The sequence below is a fragment of the Hippichthys cyanospilos genome, chromosome 3, assembly GCF_059441005.1.
Source record: "Hippichthys cyanospilos isolate Australia breed blue-spotted pipefish chromosome 3, RoL_Hcya_1.0, whole genome shotgun sequence".
NCBI classification, from domain to species: Eukaryota; Metazoa; Chordata; class Actinopteri; order Syngnathiformes; family Syngnathidae; genus Hippichthys; species Hippichthys cyanospilos.
The window spans coordinates 18598410-18618874 of NC_142371.1; the positions used below are offsets into that span (position 1 = coordinate 18598410).

Genomic DNA, 20465 nt, shown 5'->3' on the forward strand with positions numbered 1-20465 from the left:
ATTCTATTCTATTCAAAAATCTGATGTCACCTGAGTTGCGATGTAGACTTGGCAAGGCGTGTCCACTGAGCTCTCCTGCGTGTTGATGGAGAAACTGTTGCTGGGAAGCCATCAAGTGAGATGGGTGGTACATACTGTCCAACGAGTGGAGGAAGTTCACCTAAGAGAGAAAAACACACATCAATATCCGGCATTGAATTTGGGCATTGACAAAAGGTTTCACGAGAGGTCTCCTCACCTCCAAAGTCAGCTCATTGCTGGTGTATCTGCCGTTCATCTCGGAGCAGGACAGACGGAAGCGTCTCTCGAAGCGGGACGAGGTCCTGGACAGTCGGTAGCGGACCGAGCGAAGGACGTCTTCGTATACCGAGATGGATTCAGCACCTGGAGAGCCAGAGAAAAAGTCGAAGGCGGGGATGAAATGGCGCGACGTGTACCGTAAAAAGACTCCAGAAAGTAGACCCCCCCAAAAAAGAATCGGATTGTCTTTAAAAGTGTAATATGAAAATGTTTTTCCATGGATCACTTTACTACATCCGAATTAGGATGCACATCTTGTATGTGAACGCTGCATCTGAGTCAAACCAGTTTTAAAAGGAATCCAATAAAGAGATGATCTGAGTTCGAGTCATTTAAGTCTCGGAATCAGTTTGCATCACATTACCTTCTTTATCAAAAATGGACGAGAAACCGAAGACAATCCTTTTTAAAATGGACTTATAATGTGAACATAAAATTGATTTAGACTGAGAAGTTGACCAGAAACTGAAGAGGATCCTTTTTTAAAAGGGACTTATCATGTGAAAATAAATCATGATTAAGATCCTTTTCTGGTAGTTTACTTCTATTGTGTTTTTAACTTGATTCTTTTTTTTTTGCACGAATGTGAACACTGCAAGCAAATTCAAACCAGTTTGAAATGAACAAAACAGCCTTGATTTAGTTAGCTAGTATATGAAGTGTTTTGCTGAACCTGTGCAATGTGAACACTCCAGTTTTAACCTTCACAAAATGGGCGGAAACATGAACTGGATTAAATGATCTTGTAAATGTATAGTTCAATTTCTATTGGTTTATTGACCCTTTCAATCAGCCAAACAAATTCATTCATATGTTTTTTGCATGTGTGAAAACTACAACTGAATTCAGATCAGTTTCAAATACTATGTCTAGATTTCACTTTGCCTTGCGACGCAAGAACCAGAACGCAAACTGGATCCTCTTGCAATGTGAACGCAAGCTAATGTAAGAGCAGGCAGGACACGATGGTTTTAATGACCTGTGATGGCAATGTAGGCGGTGGTGTTGATGATCTCCAAGCCCCGCTCTCGCACAACATCCATATCGACTAGAAGTTCTTCCCGCTCCAGCTCCAGCTCCTCGCCCAAAGGTTGAACCTCACAACCGTCCAACGTGTGGGCCACGGCGTCAGACATCAGCGCTGAAAAAAAAAAAAAACCCGCTAAATCTCTTGGAAAATTGCTAGCACGTAGAGACAAGTTGATGGTTTAAAAACTAAGACTGTTGGTTTTGTCCCGAATGGAACCTAGACCACACAGGTTTGTTTCTTGGACTCACCACCACCTTCCATCCCCTGCGCAGCTGTGTTGACGGCATGAGTCAGCGAGCAGACGATCCGTAGCTCGGGGAAAAGAGCGACGCCGCGGGGGGCTTCGAATTCGGGAGCGGGCCGGGCCAGGTGGGGCCCCACCCCGGACAGAGAGATCTGAGGGGCGTCCGGCTGGAGGACCACCAGGTAACCTTCCAGCGGCTTCAAGGACAGGCAGCTCTCCTCGTTAAAACATCTGGATGGAGGTGAGGAGCAGAACGTTAGCCACGGTTGACCTGCAATTTAGAACGGTTGTATGGATGTGATCCATACAACTTCTTTTACCCAGCAAATATGTTTTGAATCAACAGACTAATTTTGCCTTCATCTTCTTCTCGGAGAGGTTGCTCAAACAATCTAAAAACAATTCAGGTGTAATTCGGCTCAAAATGCTTGTAATCGTCCACTTCAAAATCGAGCCAGAAAAAAAGTTCCCTCTATTGATTGCTGCCAAGAACCATGCTCATTGTTACCAACAGTCATAACCAACAAAATGTTTAAGAAACAATTAGTCACGTCATTGATTTTTAAAGCCAACTGTTCCTTTTTTTTTTATAGCCAGCAAATAGTGTGAGCCTGAAGCAACATTTTCCTCTGGTGGTTTCAGCCAAATCAAACACTGCTTTTTGGCACCATTTTTTTATGAGTGAACTGACAAAATGCTGAAGCAACAATTCATTGACCAACAAGTTTTTTTATAGCTTCTGTATCGCTACTACTTCATTAGATCACAAATAAATTTAGCCTGAATTAAAAGCTCCTTTTTCTGTTGCCCCTGAACTGTGCACTCATTTTTCCTCAATTCCCTATTGATTTTTTTAAAATTATTTTTTTAATGACCAAAAAAATGCCTAAATGGTAAGTCAATCGAAGAAATGTTATTTTACATTATAATGGCATTAGAGTGGCTCAGCAGCTGTGATGTCATTTTCAGGTGACACCACGTGCCAAAATGGCTACCACATCATATTTCACAAAAGCATAAACATTCAGAATGCTTTTGTGAAATATGATTGTTTTTATGTTTTGATAGGTAAAAGTGCATAGAACTTATTGAATAAAAGTACTGCATTGCGTTGACTTGCCTGATAAAACAACAAAAAAATCATATTTGACTAATTGCTGTTAATGATCACCGCCACTTCTTTAGCCACTGCATACCATTTTCATCCACCTTTTCAAAATTTTATGAACAAATTATGAGACACTTTATCGACTAATTGATTTAGCTCGATTAAGATCCGTCAAATACAGATGCAACTGTTTTTTACTCCTTTAATTGGCAAATAGGTGGAACCTGAATCAATATCTTCAGCTCATTTCTGCCAATCAGTGAGCTCCAATTAAATCGCAATTTCGTCATAAGTTATCTATTAAAATGGCAACAATTATGTTACACCTGAATCAATAACCCTCAATTCTGTCCATCTCAAAATGTCTGAGAAACCACTTATGGATGAAATGATTTTCATGCCTCCCTTTAAAAAACTTCTTTAGCAGACAATTAAATACAACCTGACTCGCTAGCTCCCTCTGCTGATTACTACCAAGTAGCGCATACAGGGAAAATTGCCTTGAGGGGCTTGTGTTAAATACACTGTAAGCATAAATATTTTCGTATGGATGCCACGTTATTAAAACATACATATTTATTTGTGGCATAAGTCGGCATGACGGTATTGGAGGGCGGATTAAGCGCAGAGCGTGTGAATGCGTGCGTTACATTTCCGCTATCAGGGAGAGCAGCTGCTTCTATCGGCTTCTCCAGAAGGGCCTGCTGTTCAGCCATCTGGGTGACTTCCTGGCCCCAAATCAATCTAATCTTCACACACGCAATAAAAAAGAAAATCCACGGCACACTTGAGCTAAAACAATCTCCTCGTGACCTTGAATCGCTGAGATGGAGCCCTTTGGAAATGATCCCTTCGTTTTCCACAGGGCGTGTCCCCCGTCGGGGTCCCGGCCGACTCAGGCTAACCCGGGACCGGTCGCCAGCCAATCACGGGGGAAATCATTTTCGATTTAAAAGGATGCACTAACGTGCTCAGGCTTTGAGTTTGATGCGATCTGCCCTGTCAGCAGCCTACTTTTCGCTCTCTCTCATGCTGCGCTATAAATATAAATATAAATACGCAGCTCACCACATACATGCGCTGGACTGCACTAATCTGAGGGGGAATTAATATTTCACGAGCTGAAAGCGACGGTTAAAGCCAGCGAGGACCATGGCTGGAGCGCTGACCCGAGAAACGAATCTTCTGTGCATTTTCCTGCACGCTTAATTGATTTTGTCACCTTACGAACGACGGTGACAACTGATCCAAAACCAACTCAATGTCACGTTTTATTTCCAATACACACACACACTCACACAAAATAATCATCTCTTATTTCAAAAACATACAAGTGATGTGCAAAAATAGTCTCTTCGAATGACCTAATTCTGTTAAAAATTGACAGTTAATGTGACAGTTTAGCAGATATTTGGTGAAATGTGAACTCCAAGATATTAACTATTCACTTTAGTTAAAAGTCATGAATAAATATAGAGCTTGTAGCATATCCACCAGTGCATAAAGTGGAAAAACAAGAATCCTTTTTGAAGATAACTCCTCAAAAAGTTTTTTTTTTTTCACTAAGCATTTTGAATTTATACAGTCAGATTGCATTAAAAACCCTGTGAAGTCAATTCAAAGATTCGTTTCTAAAAACATTCTATACGGTTCCAGATAATTGCTGTGTGTTAAATGTGAAAAGACGAAAGTGTGGAACCGCCAATGTAAACATTTGTGATAAGCAAGCTGCTTTGAAAAGTATTTGCAAGTGTGTTTGCAAGTTTTTACACTTGTTGTTTCAGAGAATATATTACACACATAACATATCCACACTAGGGCTGTAAAAACGTTTGAATGTCCTTAAATACATTTAACTATGTTTGCAAATATGTTTAAACAACTTCACAAATATGTTTGAACACATTTGCGAATATACTTAGAAATATGTTTGCACATACTCGTAGGCTAAATGGTCTTAACATTTTTTTTTTCCCAAAACAAAGGTTGAATCTGATTGGACGAAATAAACGTACTGGAGGCCAAGAGAAACACTAGGAAATGAAGAGAATAGACCAGAGGGATTAAGTTCATACAATTTCATGGAACAAATGCAATTTATGTTGCAAACGTCACGCTGTGGCCAAAGTGTTCTTTTGGCAAATTCTATTCAGTTTATCAAAAACCATTTACCTCCCACTTCCAGTTCCTATTGCCCACACGTTGTTTCATACTGCATTGCTGAAACTGCTCGCTTAGTATTCACAAGAGTTTGAATTTGGATCACGCCTTCTTTGTGCTATTTGAAAAAGTAATTGAGTGGACCTGGGCTGCTAGCGATTGAATTAGCTGGCTTTACCCAAGCTAAATAATAAAGGGGTGCCCGACCCGCAGCTTGCCAAGACGAGCGCAGGTGACTTTGGGGCCGAAGCCAGCAAACGGGAGATAAGATACTTACTTATCTCCACATGATTATTTCCAGCTTATCAGCTGCAAGGCAAGGTTCATGTTTGATGAGTTCAATGTCGAAGGAAGAGGAGGAGGAGGAGGCGTTTGCGGGCCCTCGGAGTGACATTCTACCAGACAAGTGCCAGAGTGGCGCCTCCAGAAATTTCTCATGAAAGCGGACTGATTATCTTTTGTATCAAAATAAGACACTTGCAAACATCTGCTTTTACTCCGGAAAACGATGAGAAAAATACTGTAAATTCCCAAATATAAGACGCACTTTTTTCCCCCCAAAATGAAATGGATGCATCAAATAAACAGTGACTAAAAAATCAGATTTTTTTTTTTTTTTTAAATTGACATCATTTGAAAAAAATTGATCTGTCGACCAAGTTTTGACTCACAGAGATTTTTGTCATCTTTATATCGGTCATATTTTTACTTACAATAATTAAGCAACGGGATGAGGTAGAGGCAGGCAGTTGGCTGTTAGCAGCAAGCTCCTGTTGCAGCTAACATTAGCTCATGTTAGCTGAGGTTACCGCATTCGTTTCAATCAAAGAAGCGAGCGGACTGAACCACTGTCCGAGTCCACCCTTGTTTAAACACATGAATATTACTAAAACGGACAAGATCAAGTTCATATCTCCAGCTGAATCAATTAGCAAGCGAACGCAGTAAGGTAATCCATTTGATTTGTTGTTTTTTTTTTAATTGTAGTTGTTTGGCATATACACACAATAATAAACTTGGTGAAACACGGAAGCTGCGCAACTTCGGGTATTCACGATAAAATGATCTCGAGCTGCGTAGCGAGAAAAAGGGGGAAAAAATTGCTTCCAGCGCATTCTGAGTTACACTGGTGCTGTATTCACTGACCGCCTACAGTGTGGGAAATCTGAAACAGGGCAACAAATAATAACCTATGAACACAAGACAATATGAAGAGTTTACTCAAGATGAGATTCATTCTGTTTTGCAATAGTTTTTATGTTGTGTTGACCCGTCTTATTCATGCTAACAGAAAACATCAGAATTTTACCCCAACATTAAGGGTGCGCCTTATACACAGGTGCGTCTTATGTTTGGGGAATTACAGTCAAAATATTTGGTGCGCATTGCCTGAATAAATCGGTAAATAAATTGGTAATCGCTTATGAACAGCAGTCGAAGAAAAGTGGTTTTGCAAAACTTCATTTGATTATTCGATCAATCGATAAAACGCTTGATAGAATAATCACTTTTTAAAAATAAGTACTACGGAAAAGTACCACGCAGCAAATTCATAGGCGCTAACCCTCTAACGGCGCCACTGAAGTACTTGGAGCTGGAATGTCTGCCAGTGTCACGTTTCCACCACAAAACATTCCACTTTCACAGTTTACATCATAAAGGCGCATCCCCTCCGCTTGACTTCATTTTCTATTGATTCAGCAGCCAAGCGGGGAATAAAAAATCTATTATAGAAGCTTGGCAGCAGCGCTGAGTTTCTGGCCCGAGTGTGTTATTGCAAATGAAATAAGTTGAGCGGCACGCTATTACGGCGGAATGTGTTTTGAGGGCGATAAGAGTGGGGGGGGGGGACTGCGCTACCTGAGCGAGGTGGTGAGTTTGAGGGGTCGAACTCCGGGCGTGGCGAAGCGGAGGGAGTTCCTGTAGGTCACCTGCTGCACGGCACGGTTGAAACTCTCGATGTCGTCCCCTTCCAGCACCAAGACCGACTGGCTCGGGTTCACGTGCACCTGAACGCAAGGAGGAAATTACATGCATAGTTAAAAAAATATTTATTAATTGTAAATGATAAGCTAGTCAAATATATTATTTTACATGTATTGTAGTTTTGAAAATGAAGGATTTGTTATAAAAAATTACAAAAGTATATTTTACAGTTTCAACATTTTTAATGTAAACTATAATAAAATGGAAAAATAACAATTATACAATATAGACTGTATATATTATAAGTTTGAACATTACTCAGTAATGTTTCCTTGTCAACAAAACATAGAAAAATATTAATAAAATCGCATATACCATTAACATTTTATTTGTAAGTAATTGGTTAATTTAGAAGTAAAATAAAAAAAAAATGTGTACGTATTTATTACATAATTAGTTAATTTGTAATGGAAATAATACATACAAGATATTAGAGCCAATTTTAAACATCAAAAATGTTTTATATATTTTATCAAATAATAATTACATAGAAAAATACATTACAAAACAAAATCCATTATATTACTGTGCAAATATTTACATTTTTTGCATCTCGATAGCCACCTAGCATAATAGCCTGTCATATTTTGATGTTTTTGGAAAACAAGGAACATTTTTTTAGAGCATTTCAGCTCTTTTACTACATCCTGAAGAGGCCTAGTTGGATTCCCTGAGGATTACCTTCATCCCGGATCCCAACGTCTCCAGGTCGCCAAAGTCCAGGCCCTCCCTGCAGGCGTACAGGCACTCTACCACGCTATGGGGCTCCACGCTGCCTGGACGTACCGTCAACCCCGACAACAATCCGTGGTAACCGCCTGAGTATTTCACTGAGATCACACATAATCACGGGTCAATTGAAGGCATCGACACCAACCAAAACCAGAGTTCCAATGAAAGACTGTCAGGGTCACATCATAAATCACAATTACCTCTCTCCTACCAACTACTGAAACACCTCATGCACACTACCAAAACTCTCTACACGCTACAAAAAAATTCACACACTGCCGTAAAAATCTCACATAACAACTGAAACAATCTCACGTTTGCCACTGAACTGCTCTCACATAAACTATGTTTTTTTTCCCAGCTCATGTACACTAATGAAATCATCTCTCACAATACTGAAACGCCCTTGTTCACACTACTAAAAATCCTCTCACCCTTAATAATAAAAGCACTCTCAAACACTATATACAGACTCAATATCAAATGCTTTCAGTCACGTAAGGATTTTATTTTAATCTCTCACCTCTGAAACGCTCTGAAACAAACTACTGAAACACACTCATACATACGGTACAACAGTTTAGACATTAACACTACTAAAACAATCTCAATTACAAACTCTCATGAGAAAAGGCTCTCACACGATACTGAGAGGCTATCACGCAACTACGACATCCTATTTCAATGCTCACACAACTTAACGGAAACACATACAAATGAAAACCCTCTCACATTCACGAATAAAGCACTAAATGACTATCGTACACTCATATTTTTTTCAAACACACAAGAGAAATGCTCTCACATACACTCCTGATTATTTTCACTCATACGCTGTGCATTACTGAACCCTCTCACACAAATTCCAAAAAGACATGCATTTATGAATTTCATTTATACACGACCAAATGTTTGCACAGGCATTACTGAAACCCTCCCAAACAAAATATAGAAATGGTCTCACAAACAAAGACATTTCCTTCACTTACACACACTACTGAATATTGTTGCTCACATTCTGTATGTTTGAAAGAATTTCAGTTGTGTGTGTGCGAGAGGTAATCCTGAATGACGTCCCTGATGGTCCCTTCTGCTTCTTTTGTTTTTACCTTCTGGGATGCTGTTGTTCACTATCTCCCTCTGCTTGTCCTCCGGTTCTGCGGGGAATAGCAATGCGGGAGAGAGAGGGAAAGAAAAGAGACAAATACTCATCAAAATGTATGAAGAAGACACGAGGTGACGCCTGAATAGGCCAGGAAGTGACAGCAAAGAATGAAAAATGAACAAAGCAGAAACAAAAAAATGCAGACAAACCAAGAGAAGAATTTATTTTACATGCGGTTTACGTACATGGGATTGGAATTCTACAATATGTCTGGGAATTGTAAATGAAAAAATGTTATAATGTTTAAATGAATTGTAATGACATTAATCGGTTGCAGATACCCCTATCCATGTTTTGTTACGTGTTTTGTTTTTAATTTAAAAAAAATATAGCACTGTATTGTATAAAATATAACAAGAGATTGCAAGTGGTTTATATATATATATATATATATATATATATATATATATATATATATATATATATATATATATATATATATATACACACACACACACACACACACACACACACACACACACACACACACAGTGTGTATGCGCTGCTTAGCTGACAGTTCAGGCTCCAAGCTGCCTCCTCACAATTGTTATTTGCCTGTGGAATTCCAGGGCATTTGTTTTATATCATGATATCGAATAAGATATCAATTTAACACATACAATTATAACTTCAATGGGTTGTGACTCATTTTGACGGATCAATAAAATAATATGTAATCAGCATCCCAGGTTTTTTGAGATCCAATCAAAAGCACAAAGCGAAATGTATACTCAAATCCTCAACTAGGGAGAATTTTGAGTCCTCAGTTAACCTAATACGGATGTTTTGAAATCATTTCTGCCAGTGTTGTATAAATGTCTCTTTGGTAAGTTCCCACAAGATGACTGAGGAAGTAACTTTGGCATGACTTCATTCTAACTTTGAAGTCTATTTTCTCTTCATGTTATCAAGCAGCTAGCGTCAGCCGCTTGCACGCTGTTTGTTTTTCTGTCTTGCTAATTGGCAGCCAGAGATTCCGACATTTTAGCGCAGCGCTGCTTAAGCAGGCCCGGTAGCTGCCCGGCCATCGTGCTGCTCAGCCATAGTGAATAATTGATGACTGCGTTATATTATTAGCCCTCAAAGACGCAAAAACACATCAGCTAAATCATAAGCGAGCAAAGTGTGTAAAATGTCCCGCGAGAGCTCACCAACGTGCTTTGTGAGAACTTCCGATGCTGTGATTCATAAACGCGTTTTCCAGCTGCAACAAGGGTGCACGATGAGACCCGTTAAAAAATATCGTTTTGCCCCGATGGAAAAAAAAAAAGCAAAGGAGAAGTGCTCACTAACACAAGTTTTTGAACAATGTTGAAGAGAGATAGGCCTCTTCGTTTTCCTGGAAGGATTCTCATATCTTTAAGTACAGCTTAAAAAAAACGGGAGAAAATATATATATTCATCGTCATCCTTATTCCAAAAAACATATGAAAATATCCAAATCCATTTTGGTGCTCTCACCCCAGCAGGCGCCGATGGACATCCTCTGACGGGGGGCCGGGTTGGGTAGGGCGCCGTTGTCGTGGATGAGAGCTGGGTCAAAGGTGACGCCGTCCACGTACAAGGTCACAGAGGGGAACTGGACGCTTAGTGACAGGTGGTGCCACTCGCTGTCGCACACCTGGCAGGCACACAGGATAATGTCGGTCACAGTGACATTGATATTTCACTGGCAACGAGCTATTAAAATATTCATTTTATTACTTTTTTATTTCAATAGATATTTCTGACCACAGCATTGGTTAAAAAATACTTTTAGTTGCCTCTGACTTTTCATTTTATTTTACTAATATTTTTCTTTTTCTATTTGTAAATTTTATATTACCATTCTTATTTTTATTCAATGTTATCAGATGTTAAAACACATTTTAGGTTAAGCATTTTATTACAAAACTATATTTTTTAGTGGGGGTAGCAATCGTATTAGTCATAGAAGTGGTAGTATTAGCGGTATCGAATATATTTTACAGGTTGAATAATTTTATTAGTTTAGGGTTTAGGTCAAGGTTTCTTCTTTTTTTCTAAACATACAACATTCATGCATTTTATTGGGTACGTGTGTGTATGTATGTATATATATATATATATATATATATATATATATATAGTAAAATATCTTAAATTGCCTTGTAAAAGTATTTAATTCTTTTAAAATGTACTTTTTTTTTATTAATCCACGCTACAGTTTGTTTTTAAACGATTCCCTTTCTCCCCTTTGCTAGATAATTAAAGTAGAATCACGAACGAATCCCATTAAATGACGGTCAGGCAGGAGAGCGGGGCGTAAGGTAACAAGGTATCAGACAAAGACGAAAGGATCTGAACAAATCTTGTTTTATCTCTGTATCAGCTTGAATGTAATCCTCTTCAATCTGTCTGGGGCGGGCGGCTTCATTCCAAACAGAATCCCCCACTAGAACCAGTAAAGCCTTGGCTCTCCCAGCACCGAGCGCAGGCAGCCACGTGGGCCTTATTCCCGCGTTTGCTCCGCGCGTGACCATTAACCCAACAGCTTGATGTGAAATTGAAGAACATCCCCCCCAGTACCTGCTCCAGTTTCCACAAGAACTTGACGGGCCGTGCGGCCGAGACGTCAGGCCAGTAGAAGAGAGAGAGGCGGCAGCCGTGCACGGAGAGCGAGTAGTGGGAGAACGAGTCGTCTGCGGAGAAGGCGCGATCAATTAGAGAATTAGAACTTGACTTTCTATGGATTTCTTACATTTCCTTTTAATTTCTCATTCTTAAGGCTAATATTCAAAGGGTATTCACACAGCGGCCGTGGTGCGGATTATCTGTTTTTTTGTTTTTTGTTTTTTTTTTTTACTGGAGCGGAGAGTGCGGAGGTTAAGTGGCTCCCTCAAGAGCAACTCGCCCGCCGAGGCCGTAAACAGTGCGCCCTCAACACCCGAGGTGATAATTCGCTGGAGGTTAGCGCTGTGAAAGAACGACCAAGAGAGGCCAATTTGTTGACAACAATGTCAAAAATCCATCTGGAGGAGCTTCAAAATGAACCGTGGAGCTTTTAAGATGACTTTTTTAAAGGGTTATACAATAATCCTCCCCATAGAACATTCCTGACCACCACCAAAATAAGTGAAATCGACAAAATAATAATACCCTATTTAAATACACCCTTTAAATACGTGCTAGGCATGTTTTTATTAGATAGACCATTATGTTGTTTTTTTTTTTTTTCAAGGTTGATGATGATACAGATTATTAGGGGGCCAGAAAAGCATATTTCAGGTAGATATTAGTTTAAAAAAGGGAAAATATTGGCATCAAAATAATAATACCCTATTTAAATACACCCTTTAAATACGTGCTAGGCATGTTTTATTAGATAGATCATTATGTTGGGGTTTTTTTTCAAGGTGGATTAGGGGGCCAAAAAGGACATTTCAAGTAGATATTAATTTAAAAAAAGGAAAAATATTGGCATCAAAATAATAATACCCTATTAGAATACACCCTTCAAATACGTGCAAGGCATGTTTTTATTAGATAGACCATTATGTTGTTTTGTTTTTTTTTTTTTTAGGTGATGATCCAGATTATTAGGGGGCCAGAAAAGGATATTTTAAGTAGATATTAATTTAAAAAAAGGGAAAATATTGGCCTCAAAATAAAAGAATTTAAAAAATACAAACTCTTTTTACGTTTTCTGAAAATAAAACATCTCAATTTCCATAACGTTTTTTTCATCAGTTTTAAAAAACCTACAAAGAAAAAAAAAGTTCAGGCAGCTTCCTTCTGTTGACAATAAAAAAAAAATCCCCAGTGTTTTGTCATAACTCACCGTTCTTGACAGTGCTACACACAATGGTCTCCTCTTCCTTGCGACTGGCTTTGGACTGAGGGGCAGCCGGCTGGACGTTGGTGCCCCACCTGCGCATCCACAGCTGCAGGGTGAAATGGTCGCCGGACAAGCCAGAGACCACCGCGTCCGGCACTACCGCCACGTGGTTGGACCCGTTGAAGGAGAATACCAGTGAGGAATCCGAGGAAGGTAGAGTGGGGAGGGAGGACGTCCAGTTGGCAGCGGGCGACGGAGGTGGGAGGAGGTCCACCTCGCCCCGAACGGCGCCTGAATAAGATGAAGGCAATATATCAGTTAAGACTAGAGACAGGGGACTCGGGTCACATGACTTGACTCGAGTCAGACCCGAGCTGCTAATTTTAGGATTTGAGAACAAAACGCATGAAAGACTTGATTTTGAAAGCATGATGAGAATTTTGCCTGAGAATCTGCATTTTCAACCCAGTGCAACATTTATTATTGAAAGAAAAAAATATGTTGTCAGTAACCTCTTTCGAGTTTTGTTTTGGAATGGTTAAAACAAAGTAACGTGACTGCGAATGCGTCAATGCAGCTAACTAACACAAATACAGATCATGGAGATGCTACATGCTAATAGAAGAAAATCGTTCATATACAAATATACTCTGTTGTGACTGCACGTGTAAAATAAATAACAGTTCAAATTAAAGTTATGGAAATGCTAAAACTTACAAAGAGAGGTAAGATAAAAAATGATGATCATGAATGCATACTGTAAGTGAAGCTAACAAGTAGCTACAAACACACAAAATAATTGATGCTACATGACAAAGTAGCTAAGTGAAACATAATATGAGAATATAATATAATGTATGTAAGTTGTTATGTTTAATGATGAGACACAACTATGACATCTAACTTCATCTAAATAAAACCTCAAGAAATGAAAAATATATACAATACAACATATATCTATATATAAATTGAAATAAAATACATAGACAGGCAAGCTAACATTTGAATTTGGATAACTAAAATCTAGTGAATCTTTACCTAAGCTTCATGTCAGTTACTTTATGTGTTTAATGGGGGAAATAATAAAGAAAAAGAATAAAGAAACAGGCTTGGGAAGAAAAAACAAAAGATTGTGGCTGAAAAATGACTAATGCGCTGTTGTATGACTTGCTTGATTTTTGCCGGGGGCTTACTCCAAATTTAAAATGCAAGAGCTGAGACTCACGGTAACATTTTTAAGCCTACGCACCGCAAAGCCGTCGCACGGATCGGTCAGAGTAGCTGTCTCGGTCACAGCCCTTTCCGATGTGGCCGGTCTGAAGCTCTACGGTGGCCTGGATGTTCCACACGGTTTCCTCGCAAGTCTCCAAGTGCAAGGCGGGGAAGAGCGGGATGCTGCCAGAGCCGGGTGTGTACTCCACCCGCTTGGTCCAACCTGAAACAGATTCAAATCAGCCCTCAAGCCCCGACTGATCACTTCACAGTCATCGATGAGGATAAAAGTTCATTTTCGATGACCGCGGGCAGGGGAGTGTTCGATGCTTCCTCACTGTGAATTTTAATCTTGGAAATAAACTGGAATAATGCACAATGACCAGCGCCCATTTTTAGATATAAGATCAGCACAGTTTGCGCGACCACTCATAATAATGTCCAAATTCTCTAAAATGGATTACAGTGGTTAAAAATGAAATGAAATGTTGACGATAAGAAAAAAATTCTATTAGGTGAATTTGAAATCTAATTGTTTGAAGAAAGAGTCCCGCTGCTAATATAGTTTTCCATCAGCTAGCATAATTGAATCTGACATTTACTGAGCAGATTAGATTGACGTGGCTTTTCTTAACACTTGTGCAGTATTTTGATAATTTCTGGGTCATTTTCTTCCACGTCATTCTCACTGTATTTTAGCCAAGGGACGGCACACTAACGGTAGTGTAACGATAAAGTAGTCATGCTATAATTTGACATGTTGTCGCCATCTGGGTGAAATTTCAGCTCCCTGATGCATTCTTTCAATGGTTTCCTTTGATCAGAAATGGCTTATATGTAAAGATAAAAAAAAAACGAGACTGGGGGACTGGGATTGTAATGAGGGTTAATTAGCACATGCAGGTCATTGTTTTAAACTCGTTCACTGCCATTGACGGCTAAATTCGTCAAAGATCCGTCTTTAGCGGAATTATTATTGTGTGTATTATTATTGCATGACTGAAAATAACTGACTTAATCTGCCATTTTGCACAAGAACATTAAACTCATTCACTGCCAATGACGGCTATAGACGTCTCATTCGTACTGGGATGAGAATGAGTCAACAGTGTTAACAGAGGAGCGGAGTGCCAACTGAATGTAATACTGATTGGAATAATAATTAAAGCAGTTGCATTTGTAGAACCTCGCTATAAGTAAGCTTCCACCTCCTTCAACTCAACGCTGACTCACATCAGCAATCAGCCCACATAGATGCCAACCCACCGCCATGTTGGAAATGATGCAAAAAGGGCGAGGGAGCGAGAGCGTTACCCATCCATCCGGGCTTGCAGGACGGCTTGACCGTGACCGCCACCTGCGCGTCGGCCTGAGCGCGGTTCTTGCCGCAGTCGAAGGCGGTCACCCAGAAGGTGTGAACCCGCTGACGTTTGGAGTCCAGCGGCTCCGTGTTCTTAATGTTACCTAGGAGACATAGCACAGGACATAGAAAGAAGGATGATAATGAGAAAAAGACAGAAAGGAAAAAAAAAACACGCAGCTCTCCCTCCTTGACGCAAAACACTTGTCCGGAGGCTTTTGTTGAGCGGGAAAAAAGTGACGCTGACGTAAAATGGTGCAACGTGAAAGAACAGAACGTGGAGGGGGGGGGGAAAGGCAGGGTTGGAAGGCGGGGGTCTCGGACCACATTGTGCAGAGTCACAGTGAGGCAGCCCCGCTTTGTGTTACAAAAACAGCAGGCGCTCGCTTGTCAGCGGGCCAGCCGGGCGGGCGGCGTTTGCGGTAACCAGAAAAAAAAAGACGACAGGGAATAGACGGAGAGATCACCTGAACAGCTGCTGCAGTGTTTATGCAGAAATTCACAATAGTCCGCCCACGCCGAGTCTATTTTCATATTTTTGCCTTAATACGTGCCAGGGGAAGGAAGGCGACGCTATTGTTTGAGTCTGTGCCCACCGTTGTATATTTGCGCATGGAGGTAGACACAATTTGGGGTTTATTTCATTTCATTTCATTTCATCACAGTGACTTACAAATTTAAGACTCGGCTGTCACTGAATTTAATTATAGATCAAACGAGCTGAAATGTAACGCTGTTAGAAAAACGCAAAAATTCTAATGTTTTTAAAACATTCAATCCCAAAGACATACTTTTATGTTTATTTTAAAGAGCATTTAATTCTAGTTACCAATTTGTCCTTTTTTTTTTTTAGACATTTTTTCTAGTCTTTGGTTAAAGGAAGGTCTAAAAATGCTAGGTCCTTAATGTACAAAGATAATATTCTAAAAAGCTAGTATATTTAGCATTTTCACCAATCTTATTCATTTTCAAAACGTGAATCAATATCTACAAAAATATTCCTATTTATTCACAATGACACTTTTAACAAAAAAGATTCACGTTTTGAAAATGAAACCAAAACGTTTTCACCATGATAATATCTACAAAAATATTCCTATTTATTCACAATGACTCTTTTAACAAAATAATCATGGTGAAAATGTTTTGGTAAGCAGAAATTTCTAGTGAGAAAATTGTTCCCAAGTTGAATTGGATGAGCTAAAATTGTGAATTTTTAGAATACGTAGTGATGTGAATAGCTGTTTTATGGATCTAATCCGTGCGTCTCACCATCATTGTCAATAGCAAATGGCACGTTGGGGGTGATGATGTCATAGAAGCAAATCTGGCTGTACTGCGGGGAGCAGTCGGCATCCAGAGCCTCCACGCGCACGATGCGGTCGAAGAGACGCCCCTCGGGGACCGACGCCTCGTAGCGACGCTCCACGAACACGGGGGAGAACTCGTTGACGTCATTGACACGCACGTGTACCGTGGCCCTGAGGAAACAAGGCGCGGCGTGAGAAAAAAGGGGCGTGTCGGACGCGCGGCGGCTCCGGGGAGAATCCCGCTCACTTGTGGGATTTCTTGTTGTTGACGCCGTCGGGGCCCTCGCCGCAGTCGTAGGCCTGGATGGTAAAGCTGTGCTCCCGCTGGCTCTCGCAGTCCAGCGGCTCCTTGGAACGCACCAGGCCCTCGCCGGTGGAGCGGTCCAGAACCACCGCTTCGAACTGGACCGAGCCGGAACCCGACGGGCCGTTGTGCACTCGGAAGCCGCAAATTTCACCTGTGAGTGGGCAAAACGGACCAGTTTATGTCCACATATCTGCGTTTGAATAACATTAATTCGAATGCGAAAAGAGCGAAGGGTGAACTTCCATGCTGTGATCTCACAATAGTCGTCACTTGGGTAAAGAAAGCTTGGGAGAATATCCCAAGTAAGATGATCAGCAAATCATTTTCGAAGACCTCATTTTCAAACAAAATGGGTCGGGTCTGAAGATGAGTGGAAGAGTAACGAGGATGTTTGAGCAATTGACAAGGAGATAGAAGGAAATATTTGGCGTGTCAGACAGTTACGATGAATTTTAGGGCTTAATTGACGAATTAATATTCAGCTGTGTCAAAAAAAAAATTAAGCATTGATACCTCAAATCATTGTTTTGATGTAACATTCACACCCCCACCCCATAATCGCAACAGTATATGAAGAAATGCGTAACTGTAACTTTATCATTTTAATAACACACACCATGCGTTATAATTGGAAGGCCATGATTTATGCAACCACTAAAGTCAGGTGTAGACTTTTTTGTAAAATTCACCCAGATAGAAGTAAAAAAGGGGGGTTTACTTATAAGCGAGGTCGACTCGTTCTCGTCGAAATACGGTATATATGCTATAATATAATAATATACTGTTGTGGTGACCCACATTAATAGACTGTTAGCAAAGACATTCACAAAAGAGGTACTGTGCCTTTAAGGAAGCAGACGTCAGTTTTTCGGTTAGCGAGGAGAGCGGCGCGACATACTCTCTTACTGCACGCGTGACTACGGGACGTAAAGTTAAATGAAACTACCTGGACTCACATAAGACTACGGTCTCGTCTTGCTGTTTTTCCATCTTTTACCAACAAAGCATTTTTCCTTTGAGGTGAACTTATACTTTGTCCCTATTATCATTCGAGCCCACATGGTTATTTCCGGTCCCAGGGCGCACGCATGAGCGAGCGGCTGAATGCCGCTGCCATGACGGCTTCAATTACACTACGCTGATCTAAAAATAGACGCCCGGGCCGGCAAATTCATACGTGCATCTAAAACGGTCCGTGAGATGACTAGTCTTGTGATGTCTAACTAGAAATAAGAGCGTGAGGTCATTTGCGCGTGCGGCGTTGGGCGTTACCGGCATAGTGGAGCGGAGCGTCTTTGTCCAAGGCGAAGAGCGGCGGGTTGAGAAGGACCGTGTTGTCGTTCTCCATCACGATGCCCTGGTACTCCGTCTCGATCCATGGCTTGTGCTTATTGGCTAAGGAGAACAAACCATGCAAATACAAGCGTCATTTCGCGGCGTCTTGCGAGTTTACGCGTTTGAATTCGCTCGGAGGATTTTCATCATTCGCCACCGTTTATCCTTGAAAAGAATTCCATCAATTCTCGAAACGAAGAAAAATTGTGTCTTTTTTTTCCTGTTTAAAAAAAATAATTAAAATAAAAACAGAAATATACGATTATTGTGAAGTGGCCACAAGTTGGAGTCTACTACAATGCTCATTAGCGAGTAGAGCTGTCAAAAAAAATCGATTGACATCTCATTGATATCAAATTAATCAACTATTTTAATAAATAAGAAAGGATTTAGAGTGCTTGTTTAGCTTAAAATTGTTAAAATTCTTTTTCCAGCCTCAACAGAAATGATTGATTTTCGTAGTCCTTGATGAAAATGGACACATTATCTTTCATGTTGAACTCTTTCAGTGCCAAGCCTTATCGGAAAGCGTTATTCATAAAAGAAAAAAATGTCGTCAATGGCAGGCAGACAAGTATTTTATTTGACAATGATTCTTGTCGCTGACAAGGAAAAAATTAACCGAGATAAGATGAAACGGTAACGAAAAGGTTGGTAAATCCAAACTCAATCCATGTCATTTGATATCACTTAATTGTTGTCTAGCTTTTTTTCTGTTATTCACAAAATATCACACAAAGAGTAAATAAACAGTAATCAAGAAAAAATGTTTTGAATACAATTTTATCGACAGGATATTCCATTGAATAATCCATTATAAAAATATTTGCTAGCAACAGCCCTATTCTTTCTGAGTCTAGTTTCCGAGTCTAATTTCTGAGTCGTTTTCTGGGTCTGGTTTTTCTGGGTCTAGTTTCTGGGTCTATCTTAAATAGGTTGAGTAGAATAGAAATGCGAGCTTGGTACTGGATTGATCGACAGACCGGAGTGTCGACACGCGAAAGTTTAGTCCGCCTTATCTGGAAGGTGACAAACAAGCACTTTTCCGGCCTCGTCGCACGGACGAGCATTTGTTCGCGCCCGATTTCCAAAGAGCTGCGGGACAAAAGCGGCAAAGACAGAGAAGAGACAGCACGGCTTCGCCGCGACGTGGAACAATCCTCGCTTCTTGCTCATTAACTTGGCCTTTGATCCTTTAGCGCTGAACATCCAGCACAAGGATGAATAATTAATTGGCAATTAAAGGTTAAATTGACAGAAAACCTGGGGCGCTTGTGTCCTTTCAGTGGGATATTGTGCGGCCGCTGAGCCGAGGCGAGCTAGCTGATTGATGCCGGCGCCGGCGATGAGCGTGTGATTAAAAAGTGGACGTTTCGTCGAGGGTTTAATTGTTCTGCCAGGCAGAAATTGGACAAGGAGAAGCGAAGCGGGCTGAGACGGTGACAATGTGACATCTACCGTATTCTCAAACACTAACCCAATTTGTCTTTCGGGTCCGCAAAAAAAAATTACTGTCTCTTCGGTCCTTCGGGAAAAACAAGAGAAGTACCTTCACAAAACTTGCTGATCATGGGAACAAATATCGGGCCTGATTTTAGCTGATCAGAATCAGGTTAGGAAAGTTTCATTTTATTTATTCATTTATTTATTTTAAAGGGTGGAAAAAAACACAAATATTGCCAAAACATTCAAAACATCAATTTCTTCGTTCAGCAACTTTTTCTGTCCTCAACTCATTCAATGCCAGGGACGTATTTTCATGTTTTTAGGAGTCCAGACATTAAATCCCAGATACTATAAGTATTGATTTCATACTTTTACTCAAGAATTCCCAGATACTTAAGTATTGATTTCATACTTAAGTATCTGGGAATTCATGTCTTTAATGTACTTAAGTATTGATTTCATACTTAAGTATCTGGAATTTAAAGGGACATTGTGTAAGATTTACACTGTTTTTTTTATTGAAAACGAATATTTTAAATGATTATAAATTTCAAAAACTTGCGTTCTTAACGACCAACGGTATGTTTTAAATATAATCGTAGGTCTAGTTATCATTAAATTATATTACATTGAGGGTGGCACTTCTCCAGAGGCGGCCATGTTTGTTAAAACTACAGACAACGGGCAGCACCTCCTGCTGTCCGAAATGAAAAACTGGACTCTTAAAAAAAAAAAAAGTCAAAATACCGGCATTGAACGAGTTAATACACTGCCGAGGTACCCAATCGAAACTATGCATCGGCAGATCCTCTTTCCAAACACATACATTTACAGTACATCGTATTTTAAAAGATAACGGGATCCTTTAGCTAAAAAAAACTTGGCGTGATCTAGAAAAACTGAGATCGGTTTTTTGATTCCACACCCAAAATTGAGTTCAAAACAACTGTCAGAGTTATCTCAAAAACACAGAA

General features: G+C 40.1%; 1 protein-coding gene across 1 annotated transcript in view; it reads right to left on the reverse strand.

Annotated features, from left to right (window-relative positions):
- Positions 1 to 20465, reverse strand: part of clstn3 (calsyntenin 3) — a 28476-nt gene that overhangs the window by 3551 nt on the left and 4460 nt on the right. Inside the window, exons 3-17 of the mRNA XM_088409284.1 lie at positions 17983 to 18105; positions 16651 to 16861; positions 16366 to 16574; positions 15048 to 15197; positions 13771 to 13956; positions 12525 to 12812; positions 11273 to 11385; positions 10187 to 10346; positions 8670 to 8717; positions 7510 to 7658; positions 6703 to 6851; positions 1579 to 1805; positions 1280 to 1441; positions 239 to 384; positions 31 to 160 (exon numbers count right to left, since the gene is read on the reverse strand). Coding sequence (XP_088265410.1) covers positions 31 to 160; positions 239 to 384; positions 1280 to 1441; positions 1579 to 1805; positions 6703 to 6851; positions 7510 to 7658; positions 8670 to 8717; positions 10187 to 10346; positions 11273 to 11385; positions 12525 to 12812; positions 13771 to 13956; positions 15048 to 15197; positions 16366 to 16574; positions 16651 to 16861; positions 17983 to 18105 — 2451 coding nt within the window. The remainder of the gene's footprint in view (positions 1 to 30; positions 161 to 238; positions 385 to 1279; positions 1442 to 1578; positions 1806 to 6702; positions 6852 to 7509; positions 7659 to 8669; positions 8718 to 10186; positions 10347 to 11272; positions 11386 to 12524; positions 12813 to 13770; positions 13957 to 15047; positions 15198 to 16365; positions 16575 to 16650; positions 16862 to 17982; positions 18106 to 20465) is intronic.